General features: G+C 41.4%; 1 protein-coding gene across 2 annotated transcripts in view; it reads left to right on the plus strand.

The window, feature by feature from the left end:
- The window catches only part of Cntnap2 (contactin associated protein 2), a 2,081,788-nt gene that overhangs the window by 1,914,069 nt on the left and 148,644 nt on the right, over nucleotides 1-19,075 (plus strand). For both annotated transcript variants that reach the window (XM_004860475.3, XM_087207768.1), the window contains 2 exons: nucleotides 9,060-9,296; nucleotides 17,637-17,770. In XM_004860475.3, coding sequence (XP_004860532.1) covers nucleotides 9,060-9,296; nucleotides 17,637-17,770 — 371 coding nt within the window. The remainder of the gene's footprint in view (nucleotides 1-9,059; nucleotides 9,297-17,636; nucleotides 17,771-19,075) is intronic.

A 19,075-nucleotide genomic window follows, 5' to 3' on the forward strand; every position in this document is an offset into this window, starting at 1 on the left:
CCCTCTGTGACCATCTATCCACTTTAAGGCTGCCTACACAGGTGGTGTGTCCTCTAAAGATGGCAGAAGTTTTGAAGATAGGTTATATTGACTGAAGGACACATCAGCACTGGTTAAAACATTTCAGGAAGTCACGAGGCTTAATGAATATGCCAACAAAAGCAGACACATAGACAAAATAGCAGAGATAAGAAGAAGTAATTAGCAGTTATAATCTATGGTTCCATTTACCTTCCTTGGTCAAGGCAAGCAAATTATGACAAAAGATGTGCTCTGTTTCTATTATAATAATCAGCAAATGGAAATGATTTTGCATTTCTGGACATATATGTGAATGTCTCAACTCTTATAGTCAACCACAACTTTCAGGTGTGGATTTAAAAATCAAAGTATAAATCATTTTAATATTAAAATATTTTATCACAAATAAAGTGTATTTGTAGATCTGCTTGTCCTTTCCTATGAAGATCTTTACTGGTAGATAAAATAGAATTTTAGCACTTTGAAGAATCACTTGTATTTCTAGGTTTCTGGGTAATAAGCAATTGGTGGTTACCTGGTATCTAGTTTTATTTGTAATTCCCAAGGGAGAAACTGGTAACCACTTTGTGGGTTTCCACGCAAACAGCGCCAGGTTGCACAAGGATAGCCCAGACAAAGTTGAAGTTCAGCAGCTCTGCATTTTACTATGCCTCTCTGATTCGTGGAGTGAGCTTGAGCAAATGACTCTCCTAAGCCTCAGTGAGCTCCTCCATAAAATAGACACCATCTACCTGCTAACGTTGTCATTGAATACTTGAGTAAAATAACACAAACGGTGCCTATTGAGACTCACTCAGTAGGACCTGCACAGCACCGAGCTTCCTCATAGTGTGTGCAGTGTCTGGCTGCAATGCACACGTCCTCCCAGAATCAGCAAATGCAGCCAGAGCATCTTTGTACTGGGCTGGGGGGCCCTGAATAAAACAGGGTGCTTGTCCTCAAGAAACTTTAGGGTCAAGAATTCTGTTTGGCTCCGACAGATTAGATGGGCAAGTGAGAAAATATAGAGTGTTTAGTGTTAAGTATACAGCACAGAAGAAAACAAAATTTATTACTTATCAACTGAATAGGCACAAACAGCCTGGCATGAAGAACAGGTACAACTGTGTCATTAAATAAGTCTACAAATAATTAAATAAATAATACAGTTCCTAAAAGCAATAAATTCACAAGGAACTATGAAGTTGGAAAAGGTAAAATGAGGCAGGGACACTGAACTGAAGACAACTTTATTTCTTAAAGCTCTTCAATTAATTGACCAACCTGTTTAAATATGATCCACCCAACTAACCCAACATAAAAGAGAAAAAGCAGCAGAAATTAAGAACATCTGTTAAGCCATAAGTCATTTAATTCTCTCAGATATATATTCTAAATGCATCTTATAATATTTTCACGAACAAATTGCCCTTTTAATTAATGATGATATATAAGTTGACGGAATGACATTTCTCTCAAGAAATCCACTTTACAAAAGGAATGGAACCGAAAGATTTCAACTAAAAAAGGTCAATGTGGGCCAACTACTTGAAGAGCATGCTGTTACTATTTTAAAAACTGAAAGTTCATTTAACTCAACTCAGCATTTACTGAGTATCTGCTCCAGGCCAGAGGCAGGCTAAGGTTAAAAGATTCAATTCTTCCCCTCAGAAGCTCACAGTCTAACTGGAAGCCAGGTGCATATGAAAGGCGTTTAAAGTCCAACTTCCTTGTCCTCTTTTGGTTCTGACCCTTCCTGTCCCATCCCATTCCTTCTTGTAAGAAGGAGTTGGTAATGGGCCTCCTTCGTATGTCTACTTATTTCTTAAATGGAAATATATATACATACAATTTCAAAAATGGTTTTCCAAAGTTATTTATGTGTGTATACACATGTCTGTATTAACGTATACTTTTTTTTCTAGAATAAGACTGTAGTGTTATATTAACATTGGTTTCCTGAGTTCAGCTTGCTCTCAAATGGTTCAGGAAATATATTAATAAAAAATAGTAAATTAAAAATACAATATTATTTTAAATGTACATAATATACTTATGTACAAACATAATATATTCCACTTCCCTGTCTCAAAGACACCTCAAGTTTTTACCTGTTCCAAACTGAACTCCTGACACCAGCTACATCCCCAACCCCACCAGGACCACCTCTGCATTTCCAGGGACTGTCACCCCCATCCAGAATTCCAGGAGTCTTCCTTTGCACCTTTTCCTTCACCACACCACTTTCTAACCTTCAAGTTCTGCTCATCAAGTTCTGCATACTCTGGGAGGACGCATGCATTGCAGCCAGACACTGCACACACTATGACCCCTAAAGGTCTCTTTATTCTAACTATTCTAAACCCTCATCGTATCTACTTTGTCCCACTGAAGTGGCCTCTTCCATGGTCTCCTGTATCCCCTCTCCTCTCCCTCCAATTCATTCACCAAATTGCAGCCCGAATGATCTTTTAAAACAGAAATTCAAATTATATCATCTCTGCTTCAAGTCCTTCTGGAGTTTCCCACTGCTTTCCATATAAAGACCAAAATTTTCAATATACCATGCTTTTTTTCTAGCCTTGCTTCCTGCCACTGCCCCTGAACTTCGGCCATCTTGGCTTCCCGCATTGGTGTCCCCTCCCTCCTCTGGCCTTTCCTCTGTTTTTTCTGGATTGCTCTCCCTACCCTCAGCCTCAGTTAAATCTCACTTGCCTTCCATTGTTAACCTAACTGTAATTTACCCAGTGATAAATCTCTAACCGCTCTAGGCTCATAGAAGCCACTTAATAAATATTTGAAAGAATCGATGAAAAAGACTGACCTGAGACAGACATAGGTTCCAAGGGCAGTGCCTTTAAGGTGAAATGATTTAAAGTCCACAGCAATTAAATGATTTGCTTGACCAAGGTCACACTAGTAGCTGGTGGCAAGGCCAAGGCTAAACCCTGCTTCTTTTGCTCCCAGCCCCCACATGCACCACATTAATCCCTGATCAGATGTCTCAGCTAAGATTTGCTGTAATGAAATCCTCATCTCACTGCTTTCCTCAAAACCTTCCAATTTGTCAATCTCCATATATATGCCAGTAATATGTACTTATGAACACAGCTTCCAGAACATGGCTGGGAAATTCTAAATGTAAACTGTCTTTCTGCTTGAGACCTTACTAAAGTTGTGTAATGTTATTGCTCTTAAATTCCAATCAAGAAGGTCCCCTGGCCCCTCCACAGCCAAGTCACAGCTCACTGATGGATTTAAAGTAATGTACTTGGCAGTTGAGTCTCATGGGCTGCATGTGCCATTCAGGCTGAACTTGAGAGATTTTCCTTAGTACATTTCCCCCATTGCACAGATTCAAACACTTAAAGCTTATTACACAGAAACTGACCTGGAAGCAACTGGGTCTTTAGAGAGAATAGTGGGAAATTGGTTACAATAGACTTGCATCCACCTCGGGGCCCAGAACTAGTAGAGGTGAACATTAACCCATCCCACGTCCAATGTTGTTCATCCAAAGTGATTGTAAGAAATTGAAGAAAACATCAAACGAACAGAATTAGAAAATTTCAGGGGGGGAATTAAGTGGTGCACTAAGAGAGAAAAAGTAGATTTTACCAAGGTAAAGGCAGAAGAGAGACTGGCTGTGTTTTTGATAGCAGGGCCACGGGACAACTACGAGAAATAAGTTCAAACAAAGTCCTGCCACGCATATTGCTCTGAGACGAACCAGTCCTTGTACAGAATCCTGCTGCATGCTGAGGGCAAGGTCCAGGGTCTCCAGGATCAGAACTCTGTAAAATCCTCTTAAATCCTCTGCTGAATGACTAATTGAAGAGCAATTAATGAGAGTGATCATTCTGGGCATTGGACATCAGCCATGAAAAAGTTTAATTGCCCCAAGCTGGAGCTCAGGTCTCTGTTTCTTCTGGGATGACCCAGGCTTCCCAGGAGTTCCTCCCCACCTTGAGCAAAAGCTGTCCAGAGCTTTCAAAATCCGACATAGCCAGGAAGAGGTAGAAGAGGACTTTGGGAGGCAGCAAGGAGTAGTAAATATTAAAGTTTAGTCTATGCCAGAAAGTAAAACAAAGAAAGCCCACCCAATAAATGTGGATCATTTGAATGGCTGGGTTGGTGACCATGTGCTGGGAGGCTCTTTTTGACTCCTCATTGGGTGGTGCCAAAGAGCAGCTTGAGGCAGCAGTATTTACACCACGGGAATAAGCAGAATCTGTTAATCAGGGGTTCTGCTTCCCATAGAACCAGTCACTCACCATTTACCACCGCATCACTGGATAGGAGAGATGAAGTCCTTCTGGAAACAGTTCCCTGCAGTTCTGCCGTTGGAAATAAACCTTACCACCTTTTGTTGTTGCTTTCCTCTTTTAATTACTAATACACAGTGGCGCTCTTCAATTATCTTTTATTACACATCCTCAGCAACTCAACGTTTGTGGACTCTCCTAGCACACCCACCATCATTTAAAGCATAATTTCTATGGGGAAATATTTCTGGTTGCCAGTTACTAACTTTAAAATAAACTTTCACTAAAGAGCTTATATGTAATTTGGGGATTTCCAACTCTGGGTCCTCAGAGAAGTTAGAGAACAAAAAAATCATGTCAGTTTTTGAATTATAGGTTACAAAATATTCTAAGTGAAAAGTCAGAAAGAATAGAATTATTTAACTTGGAGAAGAAAATGATGAGGATTAATTTAATTATGGGTTTGAGTGCCAGCTATTTTATTTGAGCTTGTTGCAGGGTGTTTGTTTACTTGTTTTGTTTGGTTTTACAGGAGGTTTTTGTTATTTATTGTTTTGGTTTAGCTTGATTTAGTCTAGTTTAATTTAGTTTGGTTTTTGTTTTTTGAGACAGAATCTCACTATGTAATCCAGACTGGCTTGAACTTGTGATCCTCCTGTCTCAGCCTCTTTAGCGCTAGGATTTCGGGCATGTACTGCCACAGCTGGCAGTGTTTGGGTTGTTTGTTGCTGTTCTTGTTGTTTGGTTGGTTTGGATTGTTTTTTGTTTTTTTATTTTTTTCCCCACCATAAGCCTTGTTGATTTGATTAGGCAAGGAGATGAATATTGATGAACAATTTATGGATTTTATTTCAAACATCTGCAAGCTTCTTTTTCTTCAGGGGGATAATTTATATATGATCTGTGTCAATAGCTAAGAAATAGTTAAAACAGGCTCACTTGTCTGCTTTGAGTTTACTTTCACCTTTATGACCCTAAGTCTAAAGGTAATATAGTGCATTTCAAGGTTTTGAGGTATAATTCAACCAATATCTTTCATAATACATCCTAGAATACTTAATCCAAAATTTATCACTTTATCTATCAAACAGGTGAATATTATAAAGCTTAGAAACTATCTCTTACTAATATGAAAATCTTAACTCAAACATTTTATTTTTTTTTTAAATCAAGCATTTTAAATCAATACTTCTTGATAATTTAATGAGAGAAAAAAAACATTGTTATTTGGGACTTGTTAAATTACAATTTCTTTAGTTATTTGTTCAGAAAAAAAATGGAGATGTTACCTCCTAAAAGGTAACACGGTACCCTGACTTGGCATTTCCTTAGAATGATCTGAAACAATGAAATGTCAGCTGTAAATCTGCCACTTGGAACCTCAAACAATTCACATCACTCCCAGGCCTTAGCTTAACAGCTGACTTTATGGTATGGTTCAGAATAACACAATAAGCATGGTATGTCCCTTCCTCCAAAACTGACATAAAAACAAAGCTTTTTTTTTTTTGGTACCGGGGATCGAACTCGGGACCTTGTGCTTGCAAGGCAGGCACCGGAACCACTGAGCTAAATCCCCGGCCCAAAACAAAGCTTTTTAATGGTGACTCTAAAATGTGCAGTAAGTGTTCTCCCAGGCATATTTTTTGGATTGTTTACCTAAAATCTTGAGGTTTTTTAATTTCCATGCTGTGCCTGGCATGGCTGTTTCCAGTTCAGCCGATGAATGCCTGAAATCTCACCTTGGCAGGGACCCTTCATCTACCTGCTCTGCCTCATCTTCCACTGCAAGGATCTCCAGCGCTTGTGGGTGCATCAGCCAGCGCCTGTTAAAGGTGCTGACTGTCACAACCCTCTGAGTTCAACTGGGAACCCGGCCTGAGGACCAACATTTCAACCCACTCCCAGGCAAACGGTCCAAGAAACACCAGGAACTCTCACCAACTCCAGTTTGGGCTCTAGGATGGGGAGGCCTGGAGAGAGCGCCACAAAGGGAAGCTCAACTTCTCCAGGGGGATGGCTGCACCTGTCACTCAGGTGCCTCAGGGTTTGAAGGGCTCTGCTGCCTGGGTCCCTTCCTCAGTCTTCAGTTCCAGGGATGGAGGTGCCTGTTTTCTCCTGCACTGCTTCCCTGTTGGCTGCCTCTGATGTGTTTGAACCCTCCCTTCCTCTCTCCTTCCAAGCCCAGTTGACCTCTCCTCCCCCACATGCCCCAACCTGTCCTCTCACGATGCCTCCACACTCCCCAACAGGCACTGTCCTTGCCAAAGTGAACCCCGTGGGGAGTCTGCTCCAGGTGCCTTCTGGCCTCCCTGCTGTAATACATGGTTCTTAGACACTGTCCCAAGAGTGTTCCTCTGTCCCAGAGACCCTGAGCAAGGCAGGAATCACCTGTGTCTCACTCACCATGCCCCAGCCCAGCTTGAATGGGGTGGGAGCCTCCAGAGTCTGGAGGCTCTGTTGCCCATGTCTTTGCGTGGGGCTGCCTCACCCAAGGGCTCACTGTATGCCCCTACCCACCATTTCCCATGGCTGCCACCTTGGCTCCTTGGGTCCCAGCTTTGATACCTTTCTAAGAGTAAGGCTTTCTGGGCCCCTGGACATGGAGCTGGGGCCCCAGTGTGTTCCCATCATTTGTCTATTTCCTCTGCCTGACCAAGAGCTCATTCAGAGAAGGAGCATAACCTCAGTGTCCAGCATGGAGCCCTGCACACAACCAGTGCTCAATAGCTGTTTGCTAAAAGAATGGAACACTACCTCAAGCACTCCATTCCTTCGGTGTAAGCAGTAAGCCCGGACACCTACCATGCTGTCTTGGGGCAGGGTTGACACATCTCCTCCACCACCAGGTGGGGGTAGGAGGTGGGGCAGAAGGCTCCTTGCCACAAGGACCAGGTTTGTTCATCCTTACATTTCAGTCAGTATTCCATGCAGCAACTAGCCTGACCAAGCATTTGTTCCTTCCTGTGTGTCTCAACAAGGATGCCTTTGAGATTTTGAGTGAGACCATTCTTAATTGTGTACTGCTGTCCATCACATCACAGGACACTCCACTGTCCTCACGTCTGCCAATTAGGTGCCATTAGTACCCCACCGATCATGTTGACAACCACTTACACACACACACTCATGCACACGCTTTCAAAAATCCTTGGGGTAAAGGTCCAGGAGTAAAATAGTATTGCCCTCTTGCCCATAGCTGACCACTTAGAGTCAACTGAAGTCTTCATCACAACTGAGTGAGAAGCGATGGGTTCTGTAGCAGGTGGATTGCAGAGTATCACATGTACGTGGTGTCAGCAAGTAGGTGCTCAGGAAGGCATCTATTGCCCTTAATTGACAATGGCACAGTGCCTTTGTAATAGTAGTTAGCTAAGCTTTATTGAGCATTTACATATTCCAGGCACAAGGCTCACTGTTTTACATGATTTGTTTAATCCTCCCATTCTCCAAAGAGGCCCCAGTTTCCTGAGAAGGAAAATAAGGGTGAGAGTTTTAGCCTCTGTCCCCAGTCAATACAGGTGGCTTTTGACAGGACCAAGAGTCACTCCCAAGTACCTGACCCATAACTCTGTGCTGACTTCATCAATGAAAGCAAATGTCAAAATTCCCAGATGAAAAACTCACATTAAAACTTGTCCTATTATATTAATTATAACACAGAGTAGTGGTCTGCAGAATATATTCTGCATAGTGCTAATTTTCTGAGCCGTCCAGTGTTGTGAGAAGAATGGGTTCCTTGGGCAATAAAGTTTGAGAAGTGCTTTCAGATAGGTATACGCAGAGATCCATGGAACAGGAGCTATGAATCCAGAGGAATCTTGACAGATTAGTCAGCCTTTCACAGTGAGTCTGGGGTGATTTCAGAACACTGAGCAAGTGACAGGGAAACCTGGCTTGTCTGCCAGGTGATGATTAAAAACCAATCAGCACTGGGCCGGGGATTTAGCTCAGTGGTTCCGCTGCCTGCCTGGCAACCGCAAGGTCCCAAGTTCGATCCCGGTACCACAAAACCAAACAAACAAAAAACAATCAGCACTGATTAACCATCAGAAAAGAGGGATACAGAAAGGGTTAGTGAATTTTCTCCTAATTTCTCAGTAATAATAATAATAAAAGTGCTATTTAGTGATTGCTAATTACTCTCTACTTTGCACATGAAATACTAAAGCCTGGAGAAATTGGTGAATAGCATAACTTTCCCTAAGGCCACACAAGTCCTTAACCCCAGAGCCCAATATGAACCCAATTCTCTCTAACATCATCTCTTATGATTTGAAACTTCCGCACAAAGCATTCCAGATCTTAAGGTTTGTCATAGACTTTCCCATGTGAATATCCAAATCAAATCCAATCTCAAACAGGATGCCCCAAAAGTGCTTCCTAAGTTGGGGGTTTATTTACCATCTGACTTTTATTTTCAGCATATCTCTTCACCCTAAAAATTAGCTATCAGGTCTGAGTAGTGTAAGTGGAATTTTTTCTGGTATGATTTAGGTTTTTCAATTTTTATTACTATTTTTTAATTCCACATATTTTCACCCTTTGTCACACACTCCTTTAAATTATTTTTAATTTTTATTGTTGCTGAAATGGCATCCACTTGCATAGACATTTACTCAAGTTGATGGATCCTCTTCCTGGCACCAGTCTGCCACCATGAACTGCTTTGAAGGCTTTGATGAAATCAACAGTCCCCCCTAATTTCAAATGTTCTCAGTACTTGCATCAGACCTCTCCTCATTTTTTAATGTTGTCTTTCCTTTCCAACAGATGTGGGTGCATTTTTTGAAGAGGGGATGTGGCTGCGTTATAATTTCCAGGCACTCACAGTCAATGCCAAAGACTCGGGTAGCAGAGCAGAGAACTCTCTGGAACACCAGCACTCAGCCCCGGACCTGGCCCAGGAGCAGATCCACTTCAGCTTCAGCACCACCAAGGCACCCTGCATCCTTCTCTACATCAGCTCTCTCACCACAGACTTCCTGGCCGTCCTCGTCAAACCTTCTGGTAAGGACCAGCATGCATCACCCTCCGCCATTTTAACAGTGGGCAGACAGTGTTCTAATAAGAGTCCAGATTGTTCTTGGCTTGTTCTTTATTACCCAGGGGATATTGAACAAGTCATTTAACTTCTTTGAACCTCACTTCTCTGCATGGAAGTCAGAAAAACAATACGTCAAGTGCTTTATAGCAAACGTATTACAATTATAATGTTGGTAAGGTATGTTAGGTTGTTTTCAAGAATCTTATCATATAAATATGAGATGGTTTCATGTATAGAATGATTATTTTTTATTCCTATCAAATACAAACCTTCACTACTGTGTTGAACACAGACAAGCTTTGAAGTAGTAAAATTAATTTTATGTAAATCAATGAATTAACCTAATTTATGACAGTATTACCAGGTTGGGGATCTCATCCAGGCTCTTAATGTCCTAAACAAAGAAATGAGCAGGACACTCAATAGTAACAGTAGGGTCAATGACTGATGTGAAAAAGAAAGGACAGGGCCCACTCCACACGTGGGAGTGGGCCAGTGGGAAGGGCTTGATGTTTTAAGCCTTCGAGTTTGGGGTGAGACTGAGGTTTGGTCTGAACAGTAAGGAGCTTGGCTCAGCCCTTTCGTCAGATGGTGGAGTTTTTTTACCTTTTACACTTGATCTTACCCAAAAGGCAGGGAAGCAATTTTCTCTTTTTGGTACAGTGACCAAACTCAGGACCTTGTGCTTGTGAGGTAGGCTAGGTACCACTGAGCTAAATCCTTGGCCCTTTATTTTTACCTTTTATAGCACTTAGAGGAACTGTCATGGTGTCCAAAGTCCACAGGAGGTCAAATCTGCATAATCAATGACACGGTAATTAGGGTTGGATCAGCCGAGGGTTACAGAAAACCACTGGGTACATGACTGGAGACCTGCTGTGTATAAGCTAAGTTACCTGGTTACCTTTTCCCATTGTATTTAGACTTGGGAATCCCAGTCCTGAGCCAATGTTACTCAGAAGGTAGATCCAGTCCCAGAAAAGGACTCCAAAGTGGGCTCTCCTTTTTCACCAGCTATTTCCTTAGTTACCTTATAACTCAGATCTAGCCCAGAAAGCAGGCTCCAAAGTGGGCCCTCCCTTCTTTCTCCAACCTTTTCCTTGGCTACCTCTTGCCTCAACTGAGTATTAGTACATTCCTCCAGAATATATGAACTTTAAATAGAAACAGAAAATCAAACACGTTTTAATCCCTAAGCCATTCAGTTTTACATTCACAAAATAAATCCCTGGAATGAGGGTTGCTGAAATCAGGGTATATTTCACTTATAATGCCCAGGGCCATCTTGATCATCAGTTGTGCCATAACCAGAGAGGAACGAGGTGAGAAAACATACATGGAATTTGGTCCTTCAACAGGACCTTTGAAAGGAGTCTAGTCAGTCCTGGAGTATAAAAACAAACCACGCATTGAGGAATCTACTTCCTCTCTGAAAACTTGAGCTCACACATGGTTAAAGTTATAAGACGGTCACTTTTTATGAGTGAAAATATTTTACATGTATGAAAGAAGAGAACTCTCTAACTCACTTCCCACAAAAATCATCTGAGCATCTCTCTCCCATTCTCCCTCTTTTCTTGCCGTTCAGTGACTATTCCCTTGTTGTAGCATCTTACAGATCAAGATTTTTTTTCTTTGGGACCAAGAAGTATTATTAACTGAATTCTGCTAAAGTTTTTTTATTTTTTTGGTACCAGGGATTGAACTCAGGTCCTTGCGCTTGCACAGCAAGTGGCCAAACCACTGAGCTAAATCCCCGGCCTCTAGCTAAAGTTTTTTTAAAAATAGTAATTTTTAAAACCCCTTATTTGGGTAATGTACTGTCATTTAAAATGACGGGAGAAAATTAATGTTCTCTACGATTTTTTTCCTTTCAAAAATTGTTCCTAAAGAAATAAGACATGGAGTCACCATGAAGTCACTATGTACATCATAGTGTTATTTATGAAAACAATAGTTGCAAATGACCCTGGAATTTCAACTCTAGTAAAATGTTTTTTAAGTTAGCTATATTTTAATGGAATAATACTTATCCATTCAAAATATTTATGAAGACTAATGACATAGACAATTTTTATATAATATAAACCTAAACCAAAATAAAACCCCAAAAAACAAGGTACAGCCTTGAATCTATAATATCAGCCTAACTCTGTAAAACACATATGGATGGAGGGAAAACCACTAATATGAGCATAAAGTATCTGATTGGATTGTGGATGATTTGTTTCTACTGAGTGATACTCTTCTACACATGTCAGGTGCTCATACTGATCAAATGTCACTTTTCTAATCAGAAAAAAATAGGTAAAATCAGAAAGAGTGCAAGAGACAAACGTATACAAGTCCTGCTCTTCGGAGTTTACCAGCGTATTTGTCCTGGATCAATGAATAGATTTTAATCTATGTATGTTTTCTACCCATGTGTACCAGCCTTCCAGTGGGCACATAGAGCATGGTTTCTTCTCACATGCCTCCCTGGGAAGAGAGGCTGTCAAGGATTTGACTCACCTGGGCTTTTAAGTACTGCATTACCTGGCCCTAAATCACTGCCGCATTAAATGTAGGCCAAGCTGTATTTGATAACCGCGTTTTTGGTGTCCGCGTCCGCCATTGCATGCACATGTGCTTGGGGTTGAGGACATTCTTGGTGTGCCAGGGCTTCGATCAATGGTTTCCACAGTGGTGAGCACCGTTCCATGACGTTCCTGTCCAGCCCAAGACTCTCCTAAGTGTCCCACATGCACTGATTCCCCTGAACCACACGATGCTAGAAGGCAGTACCTGTTCTTATGCCTTTCCTATGAGGAGTTAAACGACTTGCACATTGTCTGCTGGTGAAACTTTGGCCTTTTCACTATCCAAATATTGCCTTTTTTATTAATTGAAATTCAAAGTTAGAAATAAATTTGAGAAATTCATTTGAAGAAAAAAACATTAAAAGGCTTTAAATACTCTGGCATCCTGCAAACTTCACACATTGAAGGCACCGGTGGGTGTATCCCAGAGCAGCTACTGATTGCATCCTCCTTCTGACAGCCACCTTCACCTTTGCCTTGCAGCCACTTAAACCTCATTCATAACAGTCTGTCCTCCCCTATTGCCAGCCATTCAGGCAAACAAGCCTGGTGGATTCAACTGCCATCGTGCCCATCTGCCCCCGTCACAACTCTTCAATGCAAACACTTTCTAATTCAGTGTTTCCCAGTATCTTTCATGTAGTGACACCATAAGAAATATTCATCACTGTTGAGTGGCACAAGTTCCTGGATGGGGTGATGATTGGAGGCATCCCCTCCTCCAGAGACGCTGGCCACCCTGCCTCCCACAGATCGCTGGACTATGGGGACCTTGCCTGGACCATTGCCTGTTGGGAAGCCCTGCCCCAGCCCATCTCTCTGCTTATGGCTTCATCCTCCCCATACCCTGCCATGGCCAGATCTGTCCTCCTTTATGGGTAATGTTTAACAGGGACATCCTGTGAGGCCCCTAGTAAACACATAATGGTAACCCACAGTAAAACCAGGAGAAGTCCCTGGTTCCACAAGCTTCCAATCATGACCCACCAGCCTGGTGGTAGAAAAAAGCCTGGATATCTGGATTTTAATTCTGCCTCTACCTTTTGCCAAAAGCTCCAGACAGTTAAGAGCTCCATGCCTAAGATTCTTGATTTGCAAAACAGTGTCTCCTGCATTAGATTATTTTGAAAATCAAATAAATCTAAAGTGCTACATAGTGTGTACATGTAATGGCCAATGATAAGAGCTAGCAGTTATTACTACCAGAGTCCACCAATCAAATCCATGTTTTTCCCGCCTCTTCATTTGCAAGAAACCCATGCTCCCCGGGCACAATGTGGCCATCTGTGCCCACTGCCATGCCCATGATGCTCCCCCACACATCTCTCTCTCCCTCTGCTTTTCATTCTAAGCCAGATCAAGTCTCACCTCCTTTCAGGGGCTGCCTTTACACTCCAATCATGCTTATTTTCAATGCCATTTGTTTGGCATTTAATATACTGTGTTGTTATGTCTCTGTTATAAACATGCCCTGTCTTCCAGTGAGATGAAAAGCTCCTGGCACTACATCTCCCGCCTACAGTGGGTGCCCTGTAAGTGTTTGCTGATGATAATGATGATGACCAGGGAAGAATAAATCTGTTAAGCATGTTATTTGCTGCAGCCAATAAAAAAGAAGTCCCATATAACAGCTTTAATTCACTTGGGAGATGAACACAAGATAGAAGAAGTGAAGTATCTCTCCACTTGAATAATATTTTACTTTAATGGGTAAATATTAACATTCTCTTTACCATCATTCCGGGGTCCTCCTCTGCTATGATTTGAAAAGAATAAATATATCACTTAGATTTTATTATTCAAGAATATTGCCATTATTGTTCATAGATATTCACTATATATAAATTTAAAGTTCCAGCTCATCTTTTTCTCCTCAAAGCAAATGATTTCTATTACCATTAAGTGAAGCACTTAGAGGAATTTTAAATCAAACTTACAAAACCAAGAGAACCAGAAAAGAGAAAAGTAATGAAAACAACTTAATGCTGATTTTAACAGAGCTGGAGAAGATAAAGGGACCACTGGCGGAGACAGTTGGGAAGGAAAAGGCCAGGTTTTGCATAATGTCCAGCTCCTCAGACCTCCGGCGCCCAGGCTCAGAGCCTTCTTCTGTGTACTTTTGGGCTCAGACTCACACACAGCACCCAGCCCGTGATCGGGGATTGAGGATGGTTGTCCACATGAAAAGTGGACTTCGCATCTGTAACAAAAAGCTCATTTTCAGACCTTGAGAAAAGCTGTACTTTGCCTAAAAACTCAATAAATTAATAAGTGAAAAAATGAGTAAGTGAAGACTGACTCAGTGCAGCTGTAGATTTAAGAAAACTGACTGCTTTTAGATAATGTCCAAGCAACAGAAGTCAAAACTTAAAACAGCCAACTTGTTTGTGCTCTATGTTGCCAAATATGTGCCTAATCATCTCCTTCACTCACAAACAGAGATTACTTTTGTGCGAAGGGAGTAAAGGAAAAGAATCTAGGAAATGCTGAGGGATGGGGAGACGAGCAGCTCAGGGAAAGGAAGCTGCATCTTCCAAGGCCCTGTGGTAGGAGGATGGGATTTTCTAGGAATCAGAGAAGTCCAAGCTCTCTTGGACTTTAAAAGCGAGAGGAGAGAGCATGATTTGAAAATAAAGTAGCAAATGGAACTCAAAGGAGGCAGGACCTCATGAGCTGTATTAAGAATGGATGTCTCCGGCCAGGGATTTAGCTCAGTGGTTTCAATGCCTGCTGCGCAAGCGCAAGGACCCGAGTTCGATCCCCAGTACAAAAAAAAAAGAATGGATGTCTCCATCCTGGGCACAATTGCAAGGCTTTGAAAGATTTTAAATGAACCAGTGAAATAATAGTTATGCATTTTTTAAAGGTTCCTCTGCTTTGCAAGGAAAACATTGGAAAGGAAGAAAGCATAGAAGCAGGGGGACCAGTCATGAATTTATTTAACAAATATTCATTGAGAACCACTATTCCTGCCACTGGGTAAAAAGTCATAAGGAATAGAAACAAAAATTCTTGCTCTTATGGAGTTTATAGTTAAACAAAAGAAGGTGGCCAGGCAAACTTACTAAATACAATGTATAGTATGTTGTATGGTGAGAACAGTTGTTTGGAAAATATAAGACAGAAAAGGGAAGGCTTGACCAAGGAAAAGGAGTGAGTAAATTCCATTTCTTTGAGGAAGTCACAGAAAAATAATCACTGAGAAGATAACAGAAGAGCAAATATCTGAAGGTGTGAAAGTCATCCATGCAGATAACTGGGGAATGAGTGTCCAAGAGACAAGAATCAGCAAGTGCAAAAATCCTGAGGCAGGGACTTGCTAAGCTTCTAGGGAAACAGCCAGAGTCCAATGAGGACTGGTGAAGAGTTGGCCAATGAGGTGAGAAATAAGGGATTAGATCAGAGATGATAGAGAAAGTTCACACAGGCACGGGAAGCATTATAAGGGCTTTAAAGCCTTTTACTTGGAGTGAGCTAGAAAGCCATTAGAAGATTCTGAGAAGAGGATCACTCTGACCACCATCTGGAGAGTGTGTGTGAGAGGGCAGAGAACCAATTAGGGCAGCAGGAAAGGGAGTCAGAGTAGAAGCAAAGAGGTCAGTGTGGAGGCTATTACAATAGTCCAGGCAAAAGGCAGGGTGACTTGGTCCAGGGCTCAGCATGGAAGTATTCAAAGTGGCAAATTCAGTGTCTATTCGGAAGATCCAGACAGGATTTGCTAAGATCGTCTATGGGACATAGGAAAGGAGCAAGGGGGAGTGAAGGGTTTTTGGCAAGCATGAAGCATGAAGTGGCCATTAACCAAAATGCACAAAACTGTGCTAGAATACTTTTGGGGATAGAAGATGGATGTTAAGTTGCATGTGCTGTGTTTGAGGTGTCAATGAGACATCCAAGCAAAAATATGGAGCAGACAGTTTGTGGAATGAGTCAGGAGAGAAGTTTGACAAGTTTGGGGTCTGATGTGCACCTTGATCAAAACCTGAGATTGAATAAGACAAGCACGGAGGTGGCCAGAAGACAGAAGAGAAGGTGGCCAAAGACTGGGCCCTGGGGTCTTCAAGAGTAAGGTGTTCAGAAAGATGGGGGAAAGATCAGAGGGAAAACCCAAAGAGTGTGTGCTGGAGGCCAGGTGTAGACCAGGAGAGAGCCTCACTTCTGTGTCACATCCCCCTGCAGAGGTCATAGGGGCCCAGCCAGGGGACTCAGAAGACGGCAGTGACCATAGGGTACATGACAAATGGGGAAGGCCCCGGACAGAGCAAGGGTACACATCTCCGGTGAGGGGGATGGAGAAGAATGGGGGATCAGAGACGTCAGGAGACGAAAGTCAACAGTGCTTGGTAGAAAGGCTATAAGCAAAGAAAGTGAAGATAAAATGATAAGCTAGAACTCAGAACTAGTGAAGGTTTATTGAATTTGGTTCAGAAAGCAAAAATAGGAAAAGTAATTAATTCTTGAATTTCCTAACAAATGTTTTTCTCAAACCCAGGAACGTGGTGCTACATTTTAGATGGTGTGTGCAAGGCTAAGAGGGCCTAAATAAGGAAAGCAACATTTAGGAAGACTCGCGTTTATTTATGCACGCATGTCTGTGTGGGCGTTTACATGAAGAGTGTCTGGTGGGAGAGGCTGCCGAGATGTTCAGTTATCCCTGGACGGTGGGATTTCAAGTGGACTTTCTTTTACTTTCCTCTTTTCTTTTTGTTTGTTTCTCAGTTGTGATCATCTTGTGTTAGCCAATAACTTAAAAATCAGAATTATCCATTTTGTTTTTCCAGAAGGAAAATGAAAGAGACAGCAAAGAATCCATCAGGAGATTTACAATTGGTCAAACTCTTGCTGGATTGGTGGCTTCATTTTTTTAAGTTCTGAGATGTCAGACACTATTAACAACACAAAAATCTCAATTTGAGTAAAATATGAGATAAAAATTGATGACTTTGAAAAATCATAAATAAGAAATAAAGCGATGGGTTCTATGTGGATTAACTGAAAGCAGGATCTCGAATGTCAAATTATATTAGACTGTTTTGGTTATTAGTTGTCATTGTTGGGAAGAAGCAAGGAGAAAACAAAGAAAGTTGAGGAACCAAAGTGAATTATCTTTGAAAGAACTAGGGGACCTGGAACATGCATCTTTGCCTTCAATTTGCATTTTGGTTCATCTCTAACTTACAATAAAATTCATTACTTTGTTTTCTGGTCTCAGTGAGGCCACTCAAAATCCCATGCATTTATCTTTTGCAAATTATGCTTATTTTTAATATTGGAACCTCATGATTCTTTTATATGCTGGATGTCACACTTTACTGATAGAGTGAGCCCATCTCTGCACTCTGCATTTATTTTTCATTTCACACAGCATTGTGTGGGACCAGAAAGAGTCTCTGCAGTCCTGTATCGTCTATGTTCTCGTTCTGTGTTTCCAGGAAAGGTCCCAACTTGGAACATTTATACTATTTGCTGTTTCAACTTTGTGATCATGGTGCTTGAAGTTCATGGCTGGTGGGTTGTGAATACATGTGAGCCTGTTGTTGTTAACCCTGATGGATCAGTGGGCCTCTAGGTAGTGCACCCCAACTCAAAACTGTACTACTACCAATGGTCAGAGGAGGAGGAAGCAGAGTTTAAGGAAAACCGAGCTGCAGGAGTGGAGGATGTGATATTGGAAGGAAACATGGAGCAAAGAAATCATTGGGTTTCTTTCCTTTTCTCATGTAGGAAACTTGCAGATTCGGTACAGCCTGGGAGGCACCAAAGAGCCATACAATATCGATGTGGACCACAGGAACATGGCCAATGGGCAGCCCCACAGTGTCAACATAACCCGTCATGAGAAGACCATAATTCTCAAGGTATGTGCACTGAAGTTTATACATGCAAGAATAATGTAAGGTTATAGTCTCTATGCCCTGAAATGCTTAGCCATTGGTTTACTTCAGGGTGAGGGGGCCGGTAGAAGAAAGAATAAGTATACTTTATACTATACGTGCTTAAATATATTCCAGGTGTGATTGAAATGTACAGTGAATGTTTATATTTCTAAAGTGCATTACAATAAAAGATACATTGCCATTATTCCCCTTCAAAACTCCCCCTCACTTCAAACACACTTATTCCATCATTCTTGCCACTTTCTGAAACAGTTCTGGAAGTCCTCTTTTATAAGTGTCTTTAATTGCACTGTTGTGGCTGCCTCGATGTCCAGAATTGATTCAAAATCTTTACTTTCATGGTCATCTTGACTCTGGGCAGGAGCCAGGAGTCACACAGTGCCATATCTGGTGAATAGGGTGGATGAAGACATACTCTATTGTTCAGGACTCTGCCTTTCTGTTGAATGGCACGTGGCAATAGCATTCATCATATTTTGGATCACACTCCGAAAGAAACAAAACAAGACTTCCAAAACTACTTCAGAAAGTGACAAGAATGGTGGGATAAGTGGATTCAAAGAGAGAGGGAGTATTTTGAGGGACATTAATTACAGTGTGTCTTTTACTGTAAGAAATGTTTTAAATTCAAATACTCACCATAGATTTTGATCATACCTAGTATATAGTCAGTCTGTGGTATTCATGGAAGATTGGTTCCCATGAATACTAAAATCTCAGGATAATCCAATCCCTTATAAAATACAGTGTGATATTTGTATATAACCTACACACATCCTTCCAGACACTTTAGATTATCTCCAAATTCCTGATAACACTTAACACAATGTACATGCTATGTAAATAGTTGCAATACTATATTGTTTAGGAAATAGTGACAAGAAAAAAATGTCTGTACATGCACAGTACACATGCAATTCTATTTTTGAGTATTGTCAGACTGTGGTTGGTTCAGTCTGAGGATGCAGAGTCCAGGGATATGGAGGGATGATTCTAATTCTTACAGGGAAGGCAATTGATGGTAAAGAAACCGGGAGGGGGGCGAAGTAGAATAAATATTTACTCCATACATTCTTTCTGGCTTTCCTACTTTTAGATGTCTCTGTCATTTTAGTATCTATCGGGCTATCTCTTTGCTCCATCGCCCCATGTTTCCCGACCACACTCACAGACGTCTGAGCCTCATCATGTTTCCCAGCACAGTGTATTTCAGCTTCTCTGACCTACTTCTTCCATGACTCCAACACAATATAAATAACTATATAT

The sequence above is a fragment of the Heterocephalus glaber genome, unplaced genomic scaffold (assembly GCF_053883595.1).
Source record: "Heterocephalus glaber isolate CG9 unplaced genomic scaffold, H.glaber_assembly_v1.0 deba00000818, whole genome shotgun sequence".
Lineage (NCBI taxonomy): Eukaryota > Metazoa > Chordata > Mammalia > Rodentia > Bathyergidae > Heterocephalus > Heterocephalus glaber.